The sequence below is a fragment of the Mytilinidion resinicola genome (assembly GCF_010093595.1).
Source record: "Mytilinidion resinicola strain CBS 304.34 unplaced genomic scaffold BDZ99scaffold_2, whole genome shotgun sequence".
NCBI lineage: Eukaryota > Fungi > Ascomycota > Dothideomycetes > Mytilinidiales > Mytilinidiaceae > Mytilinidion > Mytilinidion resinicola.
In genome coordinates this window covers 661530-683619 of record NW_022985438.1, presented here as the reverse complement: position 1 = coordinate 683619, position 22090 = coordinate 661530, and the positions used below count along the sequence as shown (strand labels likewise).

At 49.0% G+C, this 22090-nt stretch overlaps 7 protein-coding genes across 7 annotated transcripts; 3 read left to right on the top strand and 4 right to left on the bottom strand.

The window, feature by feature from the left end:
- BDZ99DRAFT_565750 (uncharacterized protein) lies at positions 1-6254 on the bottom strand. The gene is made up of 3 exons (XM_033727511.1): positions 766-6254; positions 518-714; positions 1-435 (listed from the first exon to the last, which is right to left on the bottom strand). The coding sequence occupies exons 1-3, from the start codon at positions 5761-5763 to the stop codon at positions 399-401; spliced, it is 5232 nt and encodes a 1743-aa protein (XP_033582789.1). The 5' UTR covers positions 5764-6254; the 3' UTR covers positions 1-398.
- Positions 6255-7652: 1398 nt separating this feature from the next.
- On the bottom strand, positions 7653-8162 carry BDZ99DRAFT_457775 (uncharacterized protein). Its single transcript, XM_033718766.1, has one exon. The coding sequence runs from the start codon at positions 8098-8100 to the stop codon at positions 7708-7710; it is 393 nt and encodes a 130-aa protein (XP_033582788.1). The 5' UTR covers positions 8101-8162; the 3' UTR covers positions 7653-7707.
- Positions 8163-8613: 451 nt separating this feature from the next.
- BDZ99DRAFT_432597 (translation factor GUF1, mitochondrial) lies at positions 8614-10706 on the bottom strand (the record flags this gene model as incomplete). Its single annotated transcript, XM_033717345.1, has 2 exons — positions 10188-10706; positions 8614-10133 (listed from the first exon to the last, which is right to left on the bottom strand). Exons 1-2 carry the CDS (start codon positions 10639-10641, stop codon positions 8614-8616), a joined length of 1974 nt encoding a protein of 657 aa, XP_033582787.1. The 5' UTR covers positions 10642-10706.
- Positions 10707-10953: 247 nt separating this feature from the next.
- Positions 10954-12047, top strand: BDZ99DRAFT_375557 (mitotic spindle checkpoint protein MAD2; the record flags this gene model as incomplete). Its single annotated transcript, XM_033714981.1, has 8 exons — positions 10954-11080; positions 11131-11156; positions 11213-11238; positions 11290-11328; positions 11378-11406; positions 11456-11601; positions 11648-11721; positions 11777-12047. Coding segments are annotated over 8 exons (738 nt in total), but the record flags the coding sequence as incomplete, so codon positions are not given.
- Positions 12048-16760: 4713 nt separating this feature from the next.
- Positions 16761-19404, bottom strand: BDZ99DRAFT_457772 (ATP-dependent RNA helicase HAS1). The gene is made up of 10 exons (XM_033718765.1): positions 18905-19404; positions 18765-18857; positions 18509-18704; positions 18429-18457; positions 18317-18378; positions 18214-18264; positions 18039-18159; positions 17608-17982; positions 17364-17558; positions 16761-17308 (listed from the first exon to the last, which is right to left on the bottom strand). The coding sequence occupies exons 1-10, from the start codon at positions 19376-19378 to the stop codon at positions 17063-17065; spliced, it is 1842 nt and encodes a 613-aa protein (XP_033582785.1). The 5' UTR covers positions 19379-19404; the 3' UTR covers positions 16761-17062.
- Positions 19405-19575: 171 nt separating this feature from the next.
- BDZ99DRAFT_457771 (NAD(P)-binding protein) lies at positions 19576-21358 on the top strand. Its single transcript, XM_033718764.1, has 6 exons — positions 19576-19669; positions 19758-19896; positions 19960-19979; positions 20034-20233; positions 20287-20789; positions 20836-21358. The coding sequence occupies exons 3-6, from the start codon at positions 19960-19962 to the stop codon at positions 21127-21129; spliced, it is 1017 nt and encodes a 338-aa protein (XP_033582784.1). The 5' UTR covers positions 19576-19669; positions 19758-19896; the 3' UTR covers positions 21130-21358.
- A 170-nt stretch (positions 21359-21528) lies between these two features.
- On the top strand, positions 21529-21992 carry BDZ99DRAFT_457770 (uncharacterized protein; the record flags this gene model as incomplete). Its single annotated transcript, XM_033718763.1, is given in 3 exon segments — positions 21529-21705; positions 21747-21851; positions 21866-21992. Coding segments are annotated over 2 exon segments (185 nt in total), but the record flags the coding sequence as incomplete, so codon positions are not given.
- Between the last annotated feature and the right edge of the window lie 98 nt (positions 21993-22090).

The window sequence follows — 22090 nt, the reverse complement described above, 5'->3', positions numbered from 1 at the left end:
CCATTAACTACGTACAGGATAATGTATGCCAATGCCCGCTTGATTTTACTGCACCAATCATTTCTTCGTCAAAGGTACGTACGTAAAGTAGGCACCACTCACACTCATCTACTATCGATCGCGGACCAATCCAAAATCATTTAACTCCAAACTCAACTAGCTTCCCAGGTATGCAGATCATCAGGAGGTCATAAAGAGCCATTCATGCTATGAACAACCATGATGCGATATCAACGATGATGAGGCGCTCCTTTGGTAAAGAGAAGCAGTCCAGGGCAGACCCAGAAAGTAAAAGCAGAAAACAGGACGGACTTTCCATGAAAATGACATGATTGTAGCTTTATGCGGCAAGAAGAAAGCTCGACTTAATAGGTTTCACTATCAGAAAGTTTCGCTATCTAGGCTACTTCGGTAGCTCTCAAGGCTTTCTGTATCTGTTATACAAGAGCGGTGTCAGTTAAGGGTTTCCCTTTCGAGTCGTTCGTAGAGAGATATTCGTGGACTAGGATGTCGTTACGTACCCATAGGCCTCGCAACAGGCTTTCTGCGCACAGTTCCCGAATTGTCAAAGAGGACTTCTTGTTGCTGAGGTTGACCGCTTGGGCTTCTGCTTCCCATCGGACGAGGTCCAGTGATCTTACGCTGGGGATTTTGCATCGCATTGGAGGCATTCAAAGTTGCGTTTGTGGGGCGCGGGGAAGGCGTCGGGGAGTACTGGCAATTGTTTAGTAATGGGGCGCACAAACAGCGTGGTATTCAGCTTACGTGATGCCCGGTATCCGTTTCTAGGCTGTATCTAACTTCCTGTATGGGCGCGAGGGGTGTAAGTTGGCCTTGACTACCCATTCCACCAGGGCTGCTGTACATTTGCCGAGTCTGCCCATGCCCTGCTAGGGGTTGCTGCTGCGGGACCAGCGGGCCATCGTCTCTGATCTTGGGTGGTCGAGGAGGCGCTGCCTGTTCAGCAGCACTATGTTGGGAGTATCCACCGTCCGATGAAATAGGAGACAAATTGCCTGCGCCAGTACTGGCATTCCCGCCACTGAGTCTATTCCGTGCCAAGGATGGATTGGAGCCCCATTGATCGAAATCTGGAGAGGCGACTGGCTCAAAGACCTGAGCTTGGGACTCAAGGTGGGATTGGTGTCGATGCGTGGGCCCAGGCCTAGGTTGAGGATGTTGTAGATTCAAAGAATTGCGATGAGCTTGATACTTTGGGTCGTCCAGCTCAGGTACTAGGCCACGTTGGCCATGCTCATCTTCGGGAATTAAGGGTGATGGGGATCGAAGATCTCGGGCCGCAGGGGCTCCGTCAAGCGAATGCGAGGAACGCAGGCGGTCGTCATTGCGTAACTCATATTGGTTATCGTCGTAATAGTTCACGTTCAAATTCGATCCAGAACGAGACGCGTCGGAGTAAGGGCGCTTATCCCGCGAGCCGCTATTGCGACCTGCACTGTCCGGTACGGTGGATGTCGTTGTCTTCGACCAGCGCGAAAGGTTTTTAGGAAAACCGAAAATGGAAGAACTGTTCGACTTGTGCTTGCGTTTGGGCGTATTCTCTTGACTATGCTGCCCTTGGAGCGGCTGTGTAGGCTGTGGTGGTGTTCCTAGTGGCAAAGATACTTTGCGGCGGACCTCTTGAGTTGGTGTAAGGAGCCGCTCATCGTTTTCATCCTGGCTGTTCATCAGATGGGGCTCATGGCCATCTAAGTCTTCGTCTCCTTCTAGAACTGTGCTAATGCGGTGCTCAGAACCGCGGCGGCCGTCGTAGCCGGAGTGCATGCCATCAATTTTCCTCGACGACGGATTGGATAGATATCCAGAATGATTTGGCGAAGACGATGTTCCAGCCTGGCCTTCCGGTTCATAACCAGGGTCGCCGCCAGCCCTCAGATTTTCGTACGAATTAAGACTATTCGATTGCGTCATTGGTTGGCGTAGTTGGAATGCTTGGTTATCCTTCAGGACTTCAACTTCGCTAAGCAGATGAGTAAGCATATCCTCTATCTTTGACAGATCGGTGTTGCCTTTCATGCTCAGACCCCTCAGAGCTCGCTTGAGGATGTTCTTCTTTTGAGCTTGAATATCACTCATGCCTTCCGAGGACTGCCTCGGAACTCGGGGTGACCCCAGAGGCTGTGGTCGAGGTCCCTGGAGGATTCGTTGCTCGGCAACATCGACTCTCTTGTCTGTATTTGCCATGATCAGCCGGTCCTGGTCGGCTATATATCTCTTCATCTCCTCAAACGAATTTCGCATTTCCGCGGCACTCCTCACAAGAGTAACCAAGATCTCGGTATCTCGAGCATTCCGCTGCCCATCACGTACGGTGAGATGATCCATGAGGGCGACGACATCTTTGGATTGAATTTTGTCGATCCCTCGACCAGTGGCGCCGTCATATAGAGGCGACGACATTCCATGAGAATTCCCGCTAAAATGGCGAATGTGTTTGTTGCTGGTTGTGAACGGGTCTTCTTCTACGTCGTCTTCGAAATGTCTTGACCTATTCTGATAGTCGGGCGTGATAGCTCCAGGCTGATTGGCGGACATGTAGCCTTCGTCCTTCCATAACGTGGGGCTCCCAGGTGTTACTACACCTTTCGGTTGATAGGCATTTTGCAGGTCGTATTCATCTTCCACAGAAGGCTGGTAACCTCGATCGAGCCTAGTACTCGAATCACCCTTTTCACGTTGGATTCGTGCTGCAGCCGCAGCAGCAATGGCAACAGCGCCTGCACCAAGCCCTGCGGTGGCTACAGCTCCACGGGATGCAGTCCCCTCTTGATCATCGTGTCCGCGAACGTCAACAGAGGACATTGGAGGTGTTGGCTCGGTGTGCCAATGTTGATCGTGATAATCCCCGCCCCCAATTGGACCTTTGATAATTGAGGGATTAGTTGTTACAGACTCGTCGTCCATGCCGTACCCAAATTCGGGGAGCATGTCATCCTGGACCGGGAACGCGCTTGCGCCCAGCTGCACAGGCTCGTCGATAGAGCGAGAGATGCTGTGTTGAGGTGAGTTCCTAGCACTGCGTTCTCGACTTTGGGTCTGGCTCAATGTATGAGCCTGGTCCTTGAGAGAGCCCCATCGTTCTCGACTCCCGTTATCTGGATATGCTGCGTCTGATTCCTCTTGGAAACGACCGGATTGCTGCTCTTGCGAGGGGCCCTCGTGATGGAAAGAGCTCACCGGAGACAACGCAGCGCCTTTCAAGGGACTGGGTTGTGACGACCGCACGCTGAGAGTGGATGGTTCGTGAAGTGACGCTACCGCAGACTCCACAGCAAGGGGCGTGTGTACATACTCTGGATTAGCTCCTACTCCACGAATGTCTTGACCGAGTGCGACTTTATCGAGATATTGGCCTTCTCCGCTGTCATCCGTGTAGTTGGTCATGTGCTTGTAATCGATTACTGGTGATCCTTGTGGACTGTTGTTCTCAAGTTCCCTTCTATAGGCCTCATTTTGCTCGTGATTTTCAGCAAAGAAGTCGTCAACATCTCTAGGCGTCTGCGGCTGCTGGGTTTTGTTCCGCATATCTTCATCCAAGGCGTCATGGCTTTTCTCAAGATTCACGCCTTGAGGGCGCTTTCGAGTATGCGCCATCTTAGTACTGGGAGAAGATTCCATGGAGCCGATAGACAGAGTCGATCTTTGCCTATGAGCCCGGCGACCTGTGGAGGAAAGGGATACGGGACTATGAGTAGATGGCAAATGCCTGAGCTCTCGATCATCGCCGTCTTGATAGCTAGCAATGCTCTGCACCGGGCTAAATTCGCGTGGTGGGGTTTTCTCAGCATATTCATACTGAGAAACAGGCTCCTGTGTCAGAGCACGCTCCTTGACCGACGTCCCACTTGCACCCAGTCTTATGGCACCAGGGACAGCAACCCTGCCAGTTGAAGCAAGACTTCGGTCGCTCTTTACTTTGGTGAGGCTAATGTCCCCTTGAGAGAGGTTGCTGTGGTAGTTGTTAAGGCCTCGTTGAAGGGCTACGGGGGTGCGGGTTGGCGTGCTTGGAGTAGACGAAAAAATTTGACGACCAGATCCGCGAGCAACCTCTTGCACAGGCGTACTGACATCGACCGAAGACCTCGAGACCGGCCGTTCAGTACTAGCTGAGATGATGGATTCTCTGGTAAGCTCTGATCCCTGTAGTTCGCTCTGCAACAGGGGCATGGGTGGAATCTCCGCCTCGAGGTGACGCTTCCCATCAACCGTCTCAGAGACACTGGTGGACCGGCTCCGGCTGCTCTTGCGACGCCTTCTTCTCTCACTTTTCTCTTCTGTTGATTCCCTGGAGTCATGATGCCGAAGTGCATTCGCCGTGAGCGCTACGCCTACTAGCCCTGCTGCAGCAGCGTCTCTTGAACGATGACGATCCTTAGTTCTGCGACTATGCGCTTTTTCCTCCCCACGTCCTATTGAATCAGTCGAGTCGCGTCTGTCATGACTTCGGCTTGAAGTCGACCCGCGCCTTGATCGTCCCTCCTTTCTGGTGGAGTTGCCGGACAAGACCACTCCAGGATGGTCTTCGTCTTGGTTCAAGACAACTTTGGGTTTCAAAGCGGCGACATTCGGAGCACTGGAGGACTTGGAAACACGTCTACTAGACGTTTCACGAGAGCTCGTAGAGGGAATACTCTCGTACGCACTCTCCCGTGAGTTGTGGTCGAATTTGCTCCGATTTTGCTGGGTTCGTTTCTCTTCTTTCAAGGCGTTCAACTCCGGAAGTATAAGACGTTTTATTGCATCCTCGACGGTTTGGAGCAAGCGAGGGTTGTTGATGGACGAAGACGCCGCAGAAACCCCCGAGCGCATAGAGTGAGTATCTCCGGATCGGCGATTCAAGTTTGAGGAAAGCATTGAATCGGTGGCGCTGACGACATCTTCGTCGTGGTGTGTCTTGCTGTTCCGCCGCCGAGCTGATCTGCCACTGTCGGAGAGCTCTTCCTTGCTGGCTCTTCCTTCACGACCTGAAACCAGCTTGGTCTCGGCCTGTTTACTGGTGAGTTTTTCCATAACTCTTTGCGTAATTCGCTCTTTGCTGAGGCTTCGGCCGCGTCCCCCGGATGGCGCGCTCAATGTGTTTTGGTTGTCTATGACCTCCTCTCTCTCAGTGCTTCGACTGGAGCGTATTTCTGGAGCTCGAATAATAGGTTCGCCTTCAAGCAGACTGTCCGGCGGCATGGAGGAGATGTCAGACGTTGCCGGGATATATCGGCCGTGGGAAAGGTCGGACCTTGACAAGTCGCTGACGTTCTCCAGGACCTCAACCTCCACAGGTGGGCGCGCAGAGAGGTTGGAATCCTCGGATAAGGACACTTCAGTCGCTTGAGATACAGGTTCGTCGCGAGATTTAGCTCCAAGCGAGATACGTCGGGTGTAGGAGGGCTTGCGCGAACTCCGCGAGGTCTGGGTGATCTGAATGTGGTCGTTTGCGGATCTGCTCTTGCGGTGGGAGGACGGCGTCACACGTACTCGGACACTGGGCCGCGAGTGGACCTTTCCTTCTCCCTTTCCGGCTTCAAAGTACTCGATCAGCAGCGACGTCTGCGAGGGATGAGCACCTCGCAGAGTTGGCTGGTTTTTGGATGTAGATATGGTGACTGGGCTTCCGTCTTCAGGGATTGAGTACGAAGTTTTGTCCGTGCGACGAGATACGTCTGTGGCGAAATCGTCTCCGAGGGTGGTGTCGTTATCGATGGAGGAAGCTTCTGTCGGCGCTGGCAGAGGAGGCTTCCCTATACCCATGGTGAGGTGCAGCTCACGAATTCATGGAAGCGGTTGGTGGTGCGTGGGTCGGATTCGAGGGCGTAAGGTCTTCGCAAAGCGGCTTGGTGGGTCGAGGCGAGCAGTGCGTGGACTGTCTCTGCCGGGTGGTGCAGGCGCTGCAACGGCCTCGGAGCCAGCCAATGAATTGACGCACCTGTCCCGACGATAGGAAGTCGTGTCGAGACGCACTCAGCGCATGGCCAGCAGTGTCGACAATGGAGCCGGGCGCTCGACGACTTGACCGTCGTGGAGGGCCGAAGTGGGTGCCGAAGTGGGTGGCACGGAGTGTGGTGAGAGCTGAAGGCTGAAGGGGGCCGGCGGCACTACCTAGGTACCTGGGCAGGATGGTCGTAAGGCGCGTGGCGCAGGTGCGTCGGGGCAAGCTCCACAAGGAGCACGGCTCGAAGGTGCAGGTGAGGCCGCGATGGTGGCTGGTGGGAGGTTGGAGAAAGCGCCGGGGAGAGGAGCCAGGAGCGCTGGAGGTGAGGTTGAGCAAAAGAAAGATGGCAGGCGTGGGTCGAGATGGGCAGGTGGACGCGGCGTCGTGATTGGCGGCGCTCGCTGTCACCCGGGCAGCATCAACAAACGCTCGGCCTCCACAATATTGCACTGCTGCTATTTTGAATGTACGGTGGCTGCAGGCGCCAACAGTGCGCTGGTTTGGGCCTCAAGTCTTCAGCCCTCCGCTTAACTGTGCCGACTTGTATACCCTCGAAAGCGTCCCTATCGGTGCGCAGAGGTGGCTGGGGAGAACCACGTCTCGCTCGGACTGGGATGCTACGTTGAGAGCACGCAGGCTTCCAGGTTCAGTTTGCACATTTCCAAGGTTGTAGCGCACACACGCTCTCTCAGCCTCTACATACTCTATGCTTTGATGCTCCGTCGTCATCCACTCCCGCCCCGGTCGAGCTTAGAGCGCCCCGACTTCCCTTGGTCAGGTTTCCGGGACGATCCTGGCGTCCGCAGGCTGAGCCCCGTCTATTGGGTGGACTCCCCTCGCGCTATGAGTTGTCACCGACCTCAGCTACGAACTCACGCCCAGCCCCACTTGCTCGTTGTTTCGCTGTTAGGTGGTTTCTAGGTACGGCATATCTTGTCCTCACCTATTTGGTTCGACCCAACTAGAGCAGGAAATTGATGACACATCACGTGATGAAGAATCACGTGTCTAATTGCTCATTGAGCAATATTAAACCTTTGTAGCTCCAGCCTACCTAACTAGAAACTTCGCCCTCGGTCCATTTCCTTCATTCTACTGAAAGCTTGTGTTGAACCCGTTACTCCTTCTTAGACCACAGTTAGAGTGTACATGTAGCGTTGCTGCCCTTTGCCCTGTCATTTGCAATGACATACGCAAATACCGATGGGCCAGCCATGGGTCAGTGCCTTCCAAGGTTGCTTCCGCCGCATTCAAACCTCTGCCGGGGGTCTGCCGTCGTTCTCTTGACCTTGTGCTTGCTCCTACACAACTACCTGGAGCATCCATCGTAATGCTCCGTGAAATAGACGTGGTTGCCTACGCACTACCTCAGTGGCACTTTGACGAGAGCCTGGGCTTAAGTTTTACGCCAACTAGTGGTATACCGCTTCACGTAAGGATGAACTACAAGATATAAGCGCCCGTCTCGTTCTATCTTCTACGTACATATCGTGATCGCTTACACAGGTCAAAGGAAGGCCAGACGTACCTTTTTCTTAGCCTGCTGCTAATACCCGAAGCCAATAAGTCATTTCCAACCTGCCAAAATCTTGCACACTTTTGGGTTGATCGCCTTTCTCGCACTTTCCTTCGTGGAACCGGCATTTAGGAGCTTGTCATAGTTTGTTAAAGTGTGCCTCACGTGAGCAGCCAGGGCTAGGTGGGCGCGCTTCGTCATATCGACAGTGAACTGTTGGTGGTTACTTGGGGCTTTTGGGGGAACATTAGGGTGGACTAACACATCTTCCGATTCTACCTGCTCGTTTCTTGAAGGCACGGTGCAGGCACTGCTCCAGGACAGAGCTGGGTATCTTGGGATACAACTTCCGCAACACGTCGCGCGCCTGGCGTTCGATATTCTCGTCACGCCTGTGGGTTGCAGCAAGTCGCGCCGCTTTGGTCAATGCATCTTGACGCTGTACTTCACGCAAGATTCTACTCGGGATCCGAATGCCGATTCGAAGCTTCGTCTTGGGATGGAGCACGATAAAAAGGGTTTCTCCGGCCTCACGTGTCAGACGCTGGCCGTGGATGGTGCGATAGACCGATCCCTTGGGAAGAAATCCGTAGCCCTTAGGAAGGGGCACGCTTGATGAGACGGTGATGCCTTCAGCCATCAGAAGTAGTGATAGTCCAGAATGTGGGTCGGTGTTCTACTGCATAGATAGGTTTTGATATGGACTACTTGGATGAGACAAACTCCTAGATGATGCTGAAGGGGGTCCAGAGACGCACCTTTGTATTGTTTGCAGAGTTGGTTTGTCTTGTTTCCTCTCAGCGTGGTGGTTGAAAGAAGAACGAAGAGCGTCCCAGGGGTCCATCAACAAAGAAACGCCCGTGCTCTTTGATCCAGGAACCCCCTGCAATAGAGGCAGCACGTTGACCGGTGCTCCAGGGCTCCTCTATCTCATGCACTCAGAGCCATGTAGTATGTTATGAATGTATAACAAGCCATTCAAATATAGCCACGTCCTTTCAAGGTCGATGTGCATACCGTGATTAGAGAGGGTCTGGCGAGTTCCCAGGTCGGTCAAGACAATTTTTTTACATCTCACGCAGAGCTTTGTTAGATCAATGTAAAGGGTAACACCCAGGTGGGCAAAGATTATATAGCTTATTAGTGTAAAATTTCAGCCCTTGGCTAAGAATTTTTGAAACGCCTGTTGGTCGATTGCGACATTTCCCACCGCTCTCAATTTCTTCCTGCCATCCTTTTGCTTTTCGAGTAGTTTCCTCCTCCTGCTGAGATCACTAGCATGAAGCTTCGCTAATACGTCCTTTCTAAAAGGCTTAATCGACCCTCGAGCCACAATTCTTCTCCCCACGGCCGCTTGGATGACCACCTCGAACATTTGACGATCGACATGTTCCTTGAATTTATCGACCCACTGTCTACCGAGACGATCGACCTGGGTAGTGTGCAGTACTCGCGCCACGGCATCGACAGGAGCGCCGTTAACCAATAGCTGGAGCTTGACGATGTTGGATCGCCGAAAACCTGCGTCTTCGTAGTCCAGAGTCGCGTAGCCCTTGGTTGCCCCCTTCAATCTACCGAAGAAGTCGTCGACCAGATGAGCGAGTGGGAGGTCGTACTTCAAGATGACCTGGGTAGCCGTGAAAAATGTAAGTTCCTTCTGTTCACCGCGATTTGCCTCACAAAGCTCAATCACTTTGCCTATGTACTCTTCTGGGAGAGTGATGGTAACAGACACATAAGGCTCTTGTAATTCGGAAACTCGCTGGTGATGTGTATCTTGGTCCGGGAAGTCGGCGGGGTTGGAGATGACTATTTCGGTGCCGTCGCGCCAGACAACTTTGAACGGCACGGAGGGAGGTGTGATGATAATACTGGCACCATGTTCCTGGCGAAGCCGATCTTCAAAGACTGAGCAGTGCAAGGTTCCAAGGAAGCCGAGACGCCAGCCGGCACCGAGAGCGTCAGACGACTCTTTCTGCACGGTGACACTACGGTCGTTGAGAACGATTTGATTTATGCTCTCCTCGAGGTGCTCGTACTTGTCTTGGTCGACAGGATACGCAGCAACAAACACCATAGATTTAGGCTCCTCGAAGCCTGGATAAGGCTCGACGAGCTTCTCCGAGCCTATCGTAGTGTATGTGTCGCCTACTTTAGCCTCCTGGGAGCGCTTCATGCCCGGGTTGAAATGTATATATCCGACCTGGCCTGCTCGGAGGACAGTCTGTGCGGTTTGGTCAGGGTACATGATCCCGACTTCTCCTACTATATACTTGAGACCAGTTGCAAAGGAGCGAATGTGATCTCCGGGCTTTACCTGCCCGTCAAATATACGAACTAGAAGAATCACGCCTTTGTAGACATCGTACCACGAGTCGACGAGTAACAAGCGCAGGGGCTTCGTGTGATCACCCACTGGCGCTGGGATCTGATCGATAACGTTGGGCAAGAGAGCTTCTACGTTTAGTCCAGTCTTCGCGGAGACCAGTACCGCACGACTGGGATCAAGCTCAAATGTGGTTTCCATCTGCTCGAGCGCTCGCTGGGGATCCGCGCTGGGAAGATCGACTTTGTTGATGACGGGTACCAGTCGAAGACCTTGGGAGAACGCGAGGTAGAAGTTTGCAACGGTCTGCGCCTGGACGCCCTGGCTGGCATCAACAAGCAATAGAGCTTTGTCCGGTCAGCTTGCTTTCGAGGAGACTCTATAAGGGTAGCAAATGGTACCTCCTCCACAACTAGCATAGCTCCTCGAGACTTCGGCCCGGAAGTCTACATGGCCAGGCGTATCCACCAGGTGCAGCAGATAATCCAGCCCATTGTGATTGTAGACCATGGTGCATGTCTGCGCCTTCACAGTTATGCCGCGTTCGCGCTCGACGTCAAGCTTGTCCAGAAACTGCTTCTTCCCCCCGGCTTCAATTGTGCCTGTGAGCTCCAGGAGGCGGTCGCTGAGTGTGCTCTTGCCGTGGTCAACATGGGCGACAATGCAGAAGTTTCGAAATCGGTCTATTGGAATGGCTGCAATCCTAGCTTCCAGCGGGGACTGGACTTTGTGGGCTTGGGCATGTCTAGGGGCGGACGAGGTAAAAGTCCGGATGCCAACTGAGGCGCGAAGAGCTAGCGAAGGCGCCTGCCAGGCCTGCAGGAGGCTAGTCGCAGTGCGGAAGCATGGTCGCATGCCCAGGTAAATTAGTGGTGAGGCGGCCGAGTCTCAGCGTGTCGACGACGTGTATACCCTGGAGCTTCGAAGTTTTGCTGGTCTGGTTGGAATCCACGGACATCTTATCTAGATAATCGGTGTTCACGTGAGAGAAAGCCAAGGCCCGCACACTGGCATCGTTGAAAGTGAAAGACCTTACTCCAGAGCTGCGGCCCTGACTTCAGTAAGTGCGATAATAATCTGAGAGCAAGCATACCGCCACGCAGAACGCCCGCCGGCGAGTCGAGCGAGGTGCGGCCTCTGACCTCGTTGCCGCGCCAACACGGTCCCAGAACATCATCAGCCTCCTTCTCCCCAACACACAAGCACCGCAACAAGAGCCGTACAGCAATCATGTCGCAGCCAAAGGTTTCCTCAAAGAAAGAGTCTTCCAAGGTGCACAAGCTTGCGCTCAAAGGTACCCCACTCCTTACATCGTGAAGGAGTAGATTGACTGACGCATTCTAGGGTCTTCCAAGGTGGTGTCCGAGTTTGTATGTGGCCATTATGCTCAACCGTCCTCCACATCCAATATACTAACCATATCCAGTTTGAGTATTCAATCAACACTATCTTGTGAGCTTAGCGTCCGCGATTTGATTGCGCGTGTGCTGACCGGTTGCCCAGATTCCAGCGCGGCGTGTATCCTGCGGAAGACTTCACTGCGTAAGTCCCCATTTCTTAGCCGATAGATGACGTACTAAACCATGCACAGTGTCAAAAAATATGGCTTGACGATGATGGGTAAGTCTCACATGTCGCGATAGGGGATACCCTTCTAAGTCCTCAAAAGTGACCGCAGACGATCAAGTCAAAGCCTACATCAAGAAGATAATGTCCCAGTTGAAAGATTGGATGTACGGTGGAAAAATCTCAAAACTTGTCATTGTCATCACGAGTAAGGAGACTGGAGAACACGTGGAGCGGTGGCAGTTCGATGTTAGCTCACACGCCCTTTTCGATGCCAAATTCTGATCTTTGCAAGGTTCAATTATTCGGAAAGCCATCGAAGGCAAAATCTTCCAAAAAGACAGCGAACAAAGAGAACACCGGTCCAGAGTGAGTTACAGATCCCTAAAATAGGCTGCGTGCGATGACTCTAACGACGCCCTAGTGCGGGAGAGCCAGTTCCTGAGAAGACCGAGCAGGAGATTCAAGCTGAGATACAGTCTATCTTCCGCCAAATCACTGCCTCGGTCACATTTCTGCCAATGCTGGATGGCAATTGCACATTCAATGTGCTTGTCTATGCAGATGCAGACTCAGACGTGCCACTGGAATGGGGTGACAGCGATGCCAAGGAAATCAAGAATGGCGAGAAGGTACAGCTGCGGAGTTTCAGCACGAGTAATCATCGCGTGGATACACTAGTCAGCTATAGGTAATTGTGCCGAAAACTCGTGAGGAAAATATGACTAACGATCATTTAGACTTAACCCCTAGCAAAGACGACAGTCTTATTTTGCTTGTTGCGTACGCGGTGTAGGTAACTTCTGACTACGGAGGGAACGGGGCCGGCGTTTGGGGACATTGGGCCTCTACTAGCTTCAAGAATCAATCTTTTAGGACACCTTCTTTCTTTCGCTTGGTCAAGAGCCGGAACACGACATTATCGACTCTCCAATAGGGGCGAATACAACGGCCCCTGGGTTAAATAACACGCCGACAGGTAACACATCCATGTAGAGGCACGCCTGGAGGCAGCGATAGTACGCCTCAGCGCCGCGCGGTGGACTACACAGCTGCCTAGTCGTGAGAAGCTGGCACCCCAGATATGCATGGACGATCTATTTTCGGCATGTTACGACTAGATCAACGCATAGCAAGAGCCAATGGTCTGGCAAGTCCATCCTGCGTCGTGGTGCTGTGCTCCAACAGGATCCGTTACATCACCTCCGTGGCACATAGCAGGTGCATTTGCCGCTATACCTAGGTGTACACGGGTTCCACTAACGACGTTGAACTCACGCCGCAATTCATATCCTAGGTTGAATCCTATCGGTGGAATGAATATTACAGCAAATAAAAGCATGGGCTCCACGTCAATTTTTTCACCATCTCCGCATCTTCGACAAGCACCTCAACAACACGTGCTCCGCTGGCGTTGTGTAGAGACGTGCAAGGGCAGTTAAGAGAAGTTTCGTGCCTAGATGCATTCAGCACTTATCTTTAACTAACGTAGCTTTCCTGTTATCCGCTTTTCGATAGTCGCTGCACTTTTAGACGCGTTTTGCCATAACTATTTTGATACCACTTTTGGCTAGTTCTCCTGGTTCCTTTGATCCTGACTACGCATCCCTCGCTCAATCCTCAATCCTCACTGCTCGCCATCACCATCTATCTTTACGCAGTGCCCTCGCACCCTTCATAGATCGACATCATTAAGTGGAAAGGAAGAAGGCGAAATTCACAGCATTTCTCATCACGCCGAACTGTTATTGGTCGCATCCTTATCAATAACGTTGAGCCTATGTCAGCGGGTTAAGGGATAAACCTTTTTTTAGAAGCATGCTAATAAATATCCGTCGGATAAACGGTATAACTACCTGTATAATTTTATATAATATTCTGTGGTTGTTGAGATTGCCGGAGTGCTAAAACGTCTAAATCGCACTAAAAGTTGGGGTGGCCACATGCTTGGGGTGGTCACTTGCTTGTGAACTACGTTACGGCCATGACCGCCCTATTATTAAAAAAAAATCTAACGCGTTCAAGCAAGGGTTCTAGACGGACTGTCTAACTTACTAATTAATATGAACGCTTCTACGGCTCTAGACTCCAGTTATACTAATAATACCGGGACTTGCGGTTGGCCGGACTATTCAAATCTATATAGATTGCCAGCAATGTATCTAAATAGTTGCAAAACCAGATTAATGATTAGAAACTAGCTTTAAATAAACACGATGCTGTACATTCTATCAGACAAAAATACACGCCCGACGCAGCCTTTTCCACGTTGAATTGGAATCTGATGACGGAGGGTGCGAGATACGCCTCGGGCTTCGATCACATCTCAACATCTCAACATCTCTCGACGCCAGGATCAATAAATCTGAAAATCAACCTCCAGAACGCCGCAATGGAGGAGGAGGCCAATGAGAGTGAAAGTAGTATCATAACCCACTAGCTGCACTCACAGCAGTGGGGGAAAGTATGGGCGATGGGCGAATCTGTGCAGACGTTGAATTTTAGGGTATGCTTTTCAATAACTTCAGTCTGCTCTGGCCATAACAAATTCTGACAGCTCTGCTTGCCCCACTCCGATGAGATGACACGCGTAAAGGCGGCTATCTCAACCTATGAGATGCGAGGGGAAACTGCGAACATTTGCTTCCTTAACGGAAGGCGCCTATGTCAGAAGAGGAACCTCGTGCCAGACAGGGTTTTCATGGCATCGGCTGGACCTCTCGTCCAAAATAGAGCCCGGTAAAAGGAACAACGACCGGATTGCGCCAAAACTGAGAAAGATAGATGGGTGGACCCAACTGCAGCAGATATTTGGCCTATGGAGAGTACATCACCCGGGAGGAAGAAGGCTCTTCTTGGGCGGACTCACGGATGTGGTCATTTCTAATTCTATTTATCGATTTTGATTCCCGTGTTCCTGCCGACTGCCTTGTTGATGATGTGTCATTGAAATGGGACAGGCACTTGCAGCCGTTACTCACCCAAGTTTTTATCCTGTTATAAACATCACAGATAGACCCAAATCTAGTATGTTATAGCAAATGAAGACATCACCCTGTTTGTAGATAACAATGCTGTCTATTCTTTATGGTCTGTCTTGCAGGACATTGCATAGCATGGGTTAGAGAAATACTAAGGGAAATTGTAAGATCCGTAATAGTATAAGCGTTATATGCTATGCATAATACGCTCAACACTATTAAACACTATACCTGGAAACTATATTCGTTTAAGTGTGATATAAAAGAAACGTTAGATAATGTTATAGAAGCATTAGAGGAAGTTTCCCATATACTTTATAGTGCTATATGTTATAATACACAAGTCTGCTGCCGTTAATATAGAATAGAACTTAAGCAATATAACTCTTTTATATCTATCTATCTATTCATTAAATCTATACCTTTAACAGAAATATTAGAGAGAACCCGCCATTTCTAAAGGCTTTATAGGGCCTTCTAACTATAAAAGGCAGTATGTATTATCTGTTAAAGTGTAAATATTAATGAAGCTTTAAGAGGATATGTATTTAATAACTTTTCTATGTTAAGCTAGATATATGTATAGTATTCTTTATGCAACTTTCTATAATTCTAAAGAGGAGTTAGTCTTATATACGTGCTTACATGCTATGCCTAATAAAGGCGACCTCTATAAAGTAGAAGCTAGTAAATAAGGCATTCTTTTATATATATTACCACTTATAGATATTTAGATATAAGCTTAATATAGAAGCGGTATAGGAACCGAGTTACTAGGTAGCTTTTGTAAAGTAATTGTTAAAGATATAAAGTTAATATTTAAATAGATAGAAAGAAGTTTTATAACTTAAGATCTATTCTATATTAACAGCAGCACTGTAAGGATTATAATAGCATAAGCGTTATATCCCTATGCATAAAGCTCTCAAAACAACTAAAACTATGCACATTTGAACGTGATACAGTAAACGTTTTGAACAGGAAAAGTGAGATAACGTTACAGAAGCGTTAGAGGACGTTTCACAATGCTATACGTATGTATATATGTGCAACTCCGCTGCCGTCGATGTAAAGAAGAACTCAAGCAATACAATTCTATCTATCTATCCATACAACTCTGTTCTATCTCTCTCTGCATCGACTATATACCTTTGACAAGCACACCTATATATATAAGTATAGCATTATATAGTGCTTATAAAACGTCCTGCAACACTTCTACACTATTTTCTAATATTTTTTATATTATAGTCAAACATTATACACCTATCCTACACTTCTAATAATACCTAGGATTAATATACTTCTAGAACTAGTATACTAGTATAGCCTAATTAACGCATTACAATAGTTTATTTTACAGTGTTTTTATCGAGACTATTAGCAGTGCCTAAACATATATAGTAGATTTATGAATATATTGCATATATTATAAATAAGAATAAGGTTTTTATCTAATGTTTACTAGGCTCTGCTTGCCTAGCATATAGTGCTTCTCTATAAACCAAGTCTGAATAGAACCTACTATTGACCCTATTACTATTCTAATCTTTCTGTAGATTTTAGCTGTTACTAAATATTAAAATCTCATTTTATAGACACTATAACCCGCTCCCATCTCTTCTAATTCCTTGGTCCTAATTGCTTGGAGCAGGCTATCCGTTTTCCTAGAGCTTTATTCTTATATGCGTGTCTTAATATTATGCACCTGTATAAGCGGCTGCATTTTTGTAGCTATATTTGTTGGTTTATATAATATTATGTATACAGCATCTTTATAGTGTATATACATCTTATTAGAACAAGAATAAGCGATATATTTCTTTGTTCTATTATCTATGTATATACATAGATACAAATCTATTTATAGATCCTTTGTTCCTTTGTTCTAACAAAGAACCCTTTGTTGTTTTTTGTTCTAATAAAGGACTCTTTGTCCTAATAAAGGACTTGTTGTATATAAAGAGGCTTTGTCTTAATAAAGAGACGTTAACTCTTTATTACAACAAAGACTACGTTCTAATAAAGAACGACTGAGGTATATTAAGACCGCTGCCTCGCTCCGTAAACTCGATAATCTTAACCAGTTAATATACTGATCAGTAATACAACAGCTATTTAAACCTTTACCATTTCACCACATGCCTCATATACCTTTACACATCTTACATAAAGCTGTACTCTGTAGTTTAATTAGCTCAACAGACAGCCTAGTAAGCGGCTCTATGTATAACTTTAACTAAATGAATTCACGGCAGCTGGTAAAGGTTAGCTCGCTACGGAAGATCGAATGAAACCTCGATAAATTAAGCCACAGTAGTTACCTTTGTTTTATGGAGGCAGTTGTGTATATTGATTGAATAGAGCGATGCAACGTGTAGTAGAAAGGATTGTCACATTTAGCAATGGCAAAATAATAGTAGTATAGGGATATCTCCGCTTTCACTTTATTTACGTATATATAAAAATCACTCCTTTTACGTAGCTCCACTCATGAAATTTCACAAGATAGAAATGGGGCGAATAGCAGGTAAGAATCTACTGGTCTGCGTGTAATGTATACATGTAATATGAGTACCAGAATCTGATTCCGCGTACTTGAAGAGCAGCCCAAGATGTAAGAACCAGCTCCGCCGTTGTCTTTAGATATCAACATTCGAGACACACCGCTGGTAAGTTTCCTGGTCCTGTGTCTTTCCTCGTTTGGTGCTAGTACACTAGCTCTTTCCTCACCTCTCTAACTTCTGGTACATTGGCCGTTTGCCTTGCTTCGGTTGACTCCCATACGCCCGTCTGCTCTCTGTTTTCTTATCTCTACCTAAGCTTGCACCCAAGGTAATATCCACCCTGGGCGGAGTCTGGAAGCCGAACGATTTCGCAAGCTTGACAAGATCTAGTTTGCTGACGTCGAACACAGACCGGAGGCTGTGCGAGGCATACGCATTCAGGTATGAACGAAAGGCATCTTTAGCAGACTAGTATATCATGTCAGTCAGTACATATCTTCATTTTTACCATGAGCTTTCATACCTTGTTGAGATAGTAGTTCTTTCCGATTAGTGTCTCAAGCTGCGACTGAATGTTGAGAATTTTGCTTGCTGGAAGCTCAAACTCGACGAGCGGCACCCTTGCTTCCTTCAACAGCTTCAGGAAACCCACCTCGGAGGGGAGCAGGAACATGAGGGAGCGTCCTTTCCCATTGGCACCCCGCGCAGTACGCCCGACCTACGACATGTAAGTAAGTCAACTTTCAAAAGGGACGAAAAGAACGAACTCGGTGAATATAATCTCGTGGGTCATCCGGAGGGTCAAACTGAAGAATCCAATGGACCTCCGGGATATCGAGTCCTCGAGCCGCGACGTCAGTGCAGATGAGAATACCTGATGACGCATTGCAGAACTCGAAAAACCGGTTAGTTCTCGCCTGCTGCTTCATATTGCCGTGAAGTTCCAAGACAGGGAGGTCAATGTAGTTCAGCAACTCTGCGTAGAATTTGACACTGTTGCAAGAGCTGAAGAATACTATGACCTTTTTCTTTTGGTGCTTCTTGAGGAACGAGAAAAGCAGGCGGAATCTGATGTCGGAGTCGCAGATAACGTAGCCTTGCTCAAGGCCCTCGACAGTACTGTGCTCTTTTCGATAATCGACCTGTCTCCGGTCAGCCTCCAAATCGTACGCCGCTTCTCCCTTGGTTGATATCCTACATCAATCAATATTGGACCTGGTCTCAGCGAGATCCTTGCCAAATCCTCAACCTTCGTCGTCTGCGTCGCGGAGAAAAGCATCGTCTGACGATCGTTTTTCGGCAAGATCTTTACGATCTGTCTAGTTTGAGTTAGAAATCTTCGTTGCCAAGGCAGGAAAGCATCAAAAGCCTACCTCATTTCGTCCTCAAAGCCTACTTCCAGGATCCGGTCGGCTTCATCAATTCTGCTATTGTGAGCGAGACTCTGGCAAAAAGTAAGTGGGAAGTGAAACCTACACCAGAGACTTGAGATTTTTGTATACGAATCCAGGGGTGTTCAGTAGATGGTCGAGCAGGCGCTAATTTTGGTCAGTATGGAAATGGAGAAAAATGGTTGGCGCGACATTACCCCAGGAGTAGCAACGAGAAGATTTACACCTATAGGCTGTTAGATTATGCTAACATCTATCCACTTCGAGGAGTTGGCACCTTTCGCTAGCTTCTCAGCTTCAGCACGCCTATTGGCTCCTCCAATCACGATACCGTACGTCTGAGAGTGATGTGCAAGTATTTCTCTGGCAACGCCAAATATCTGAAGGGCAAGCTCTCTTGTCGGCGAAACGATAATGACCCCTGTGCCATTTCTTGGTTTGAATCTCAGAGCGCTTAGCATCTCCACAGCCGGCTGGAACAGGGGAGCCATGTTAGCCATTATTTGCAACTTTGCGACATGAAGAACGCTCACAATGAGAAAAGCAAGCGTTTTTCCGGACCCCGTTTTCGCCGCGCCCAGAACATCTTTGCCAGCCATTAACGGAGGTATTCCACGTCTCTGTATCTGCTATGGATCAGCTTGTATCCATTGTGTTTCGTCGGGTTTTATACCTCCGTCATAGTCTTGAAGCCCATGTCATTGATCGCCTGCATTGTTTTGTCGTTAAGATGAAGCTCTGAAAAGTGCTCGGGGTCGGCGGCAAGAGTAGGCAAGGCACCTTGCTCTTCAGCTAGAGAGTCGACAGCAGGGGCAGTTTCATGCTCGCCTTGTTCCAAAGGGGCGTTGCGAAGTATCTGGGACGATTTGGTCTCCGCAGCTTCGTTGTTTGATTCGTCGCCTGGGAGGGCACGAAGCAGTTCACTATCTTCCAGCTCTTTGCGAATTTGAAAATCTTGCTCTGGCTCTGATCGTGGCGTGGCCTGCTTCTTTACCTTCTTGCGCGGCTTCTCTCTTGGTGGTGCCGCGGTAGTGGTCGGGGTTGAATCGGAGACTGCTTCATCCAGCGTCGACTTCTCCGTGGCTTCGTGCTTGCTGCCTCGGTGCTTGCGCTTCCGTTTCTTCGTGTCTATCTCGGAAGCTGCCATGGCGAGGTTTGTGTCGTTGCGGCCGCCTCTGGTGGTTGGAGCACGAAGTTCCGTCGCGAAGAAAATAATTTTGGCGGGGATCCACCGGAAGTTAGGTACCACGTGATACGTACCTAGGCATCATCAGCCACAACATCAGCCACACCATACAAGGGCTCTGGGATAGGCTGGAGCTTCCTCACGACATCCAAATACAACATTCCCTTACCGTCATACCATCAACATGAGACCAAGTCGTAGGTCTAAACATCCACACGACAGTTACCCTTTTTGTTGCCGAAGTACTGTACAGTATGTAATTGGCGTCTTCATTGCCGGTCCTGGACCCGAATGCCAAACAGCTCTTGCTGTCAAGTCTCAGCGCTGATACAGAACGCAGACACTTCGTTGCAGGCAGCGTTGTGTGCTGATAAACATAAGGCAATACAGGGTCAGCTTCGGCTCTCCCTATTCCGATACCCACTTGGGTCTTGTCTGGCATAGGTGCGATAAATCAAACTCTTTGCAACCGCTTTAAAGTAGGAAGCTGTCATACCACCGCTTCATGTTTTGCAAACATTTTCCACTGACACAGGACAAAGATGGGTTCAAACGTACTCCTGTATGTGTTTTCCTTGAATCGTTGATCGCGACCAAGCTTACCCTCCCCATCAAGTACGGGTGGCACGGGCTATATTGGAGGCACCGTCCTCGACACTTTAGCAACGACACACCCCGAGTACAACCTCACGGTGTTGCTTCGCACTGTACCAAACGGATTCCAGGAACGATATCCAGGCGTCAAGATTGTGAGGGGCGGCTATGACAATTTCGATATAATTGCGAATGCTGTCTCTCAAAGCAATGTTGTTGTTCGTAGGTTTGCATTGATGCCATAGCTTGAACAGGATAATAACTTTCTCCAAAAGATAGCGGAGACTCGGACCACGAAGGCAGTATCAAGGCAATCATCGCCGGACTTCTTCGCCGCTCTTCAAAATCTTTCTTGATCCACCTAAGCGGCACTGGCATTATATCAGACTGGCGGGATCCTACGTATATGGGTAGATTGAACCCCAAGGTCTGGTCTGATGTCTCTGACATAGACGCGATCACGTCTCTTCCTGACAGTGCCCTGCACCGCAACGTGGACAAAATCATACAAAGTGCGGCTGTCGCTCATGGAGATATTCTGAAAACCGCAATTGTTTGTCCGCCCGACATATATGGCACTGGGAGAGGATTGGTGCGAACGCGCAGTGTTTACATGCCCGTTTTCTTAGAGGAATCCGTGAAGCTAGGCGCGACGTTCTATGCCGGGGACGGAACAAATACAAGGAGCTGGGTACACATCGAGGACCTCATGATTATCTACTTGAAATTGGTAGAAGCTGCGCTTACTGGGGGAGGCAACGCCGACTGGGGACTTCAGGTAATGTAAATTGGATCCCAAATAAGACCCGAAGCTGACTACGAAGGGCTACTACTTTGCGGCTACTCATGAAGCTTCGCAATTAGACATCGCCAAGGCTGCTGGCAGCATTCTTCACAAGCATGGGATTCTTAAAACCGAGGATCCCCAAAGAGTGACTTCTGGACAGGTCAACACAATGATGGAACGCTTTAACTATCCGGGAATTGCAACGTATATGTTCGCTGCTAATTCAAGATCAACGGCTGAAAGGGCGAAGAAGCTGTTTGAATACGAAGCAAAGGCATCAACCCTCTGGGAGAACATAGAGACTGATCTGTTGGCGGGAGCGTCGAGATAGTCAGTTTGGATGACAAGACGAATCAGCATATCGTTTTCAACACCCGTGTCCTTCGCTGCAATAGTAACGTCTTAGTCCCCCGGTCGAGCCAGCCCCCCGGTCGAGCCACCCAAAAATTACCGCCAAAACTGCTAGCTTTGCACACTTATACTCCACCACCACTTGATATAAAACTATAAAAATTTATATTCAAGTATTTAAATTTGGGGACAGATAATCGTACACCCCCTAATAAGTAATCGTACACCCCCTTTCGAGTAATCATACACCCCCTCCACCCCTGTTGTTTCACCGCCTTCTAATTGGCTCGGAGGGTTGCTCCAGAGCTTCCGATTGGCTTGCTTCACTTGCTCACTAATTCCGAATGCTGTCTCCAAATGCGGCCACGTAGCCTCCAATGCAGCCTATCTGATTTGTGTAGCTGTATATACGGCCGTACATGAGCTCGTACATAAGCTCGTACGCGAGGCTATACAAATCAGCATAGCTATACAGCCTTCCATTTTACAGTGCATCCTGCCCGATTTATGCAACTGTATATACAGCTCGTACGTGAGGCTGTACGTAAGGCTATACAAATTGGAAAGGCTATATAGCCGTACGTAAGGCCGTACGTGAGGCTATACAAATCGGAAAGGATGCGCCGTAAAACGGAGAGACTGTATAGCCATGTCGATTCGTATAGCCTCACGTATAGTCTCACGTACGAGCTCACATACGGCCTCGCGTATAGCATCACGTGTATAGAGACGTAAAGGTGAATGCCCGGAGGAAGCTCCGCGCTGCTCCGAGCCAATTAGAAGGCGGTGAAACGACAGGGGTGGAGGGGGTGTATGATTACTCGAAAGGGGGTGTACGATTATCTGTCCCCTTAAATTTATAATTTATAGAATTTTAATTGGGGGCTACTAATCGCACACCCTCTTTTCACTAATCGCACACCCCCTCCCCCCCTGTCGCT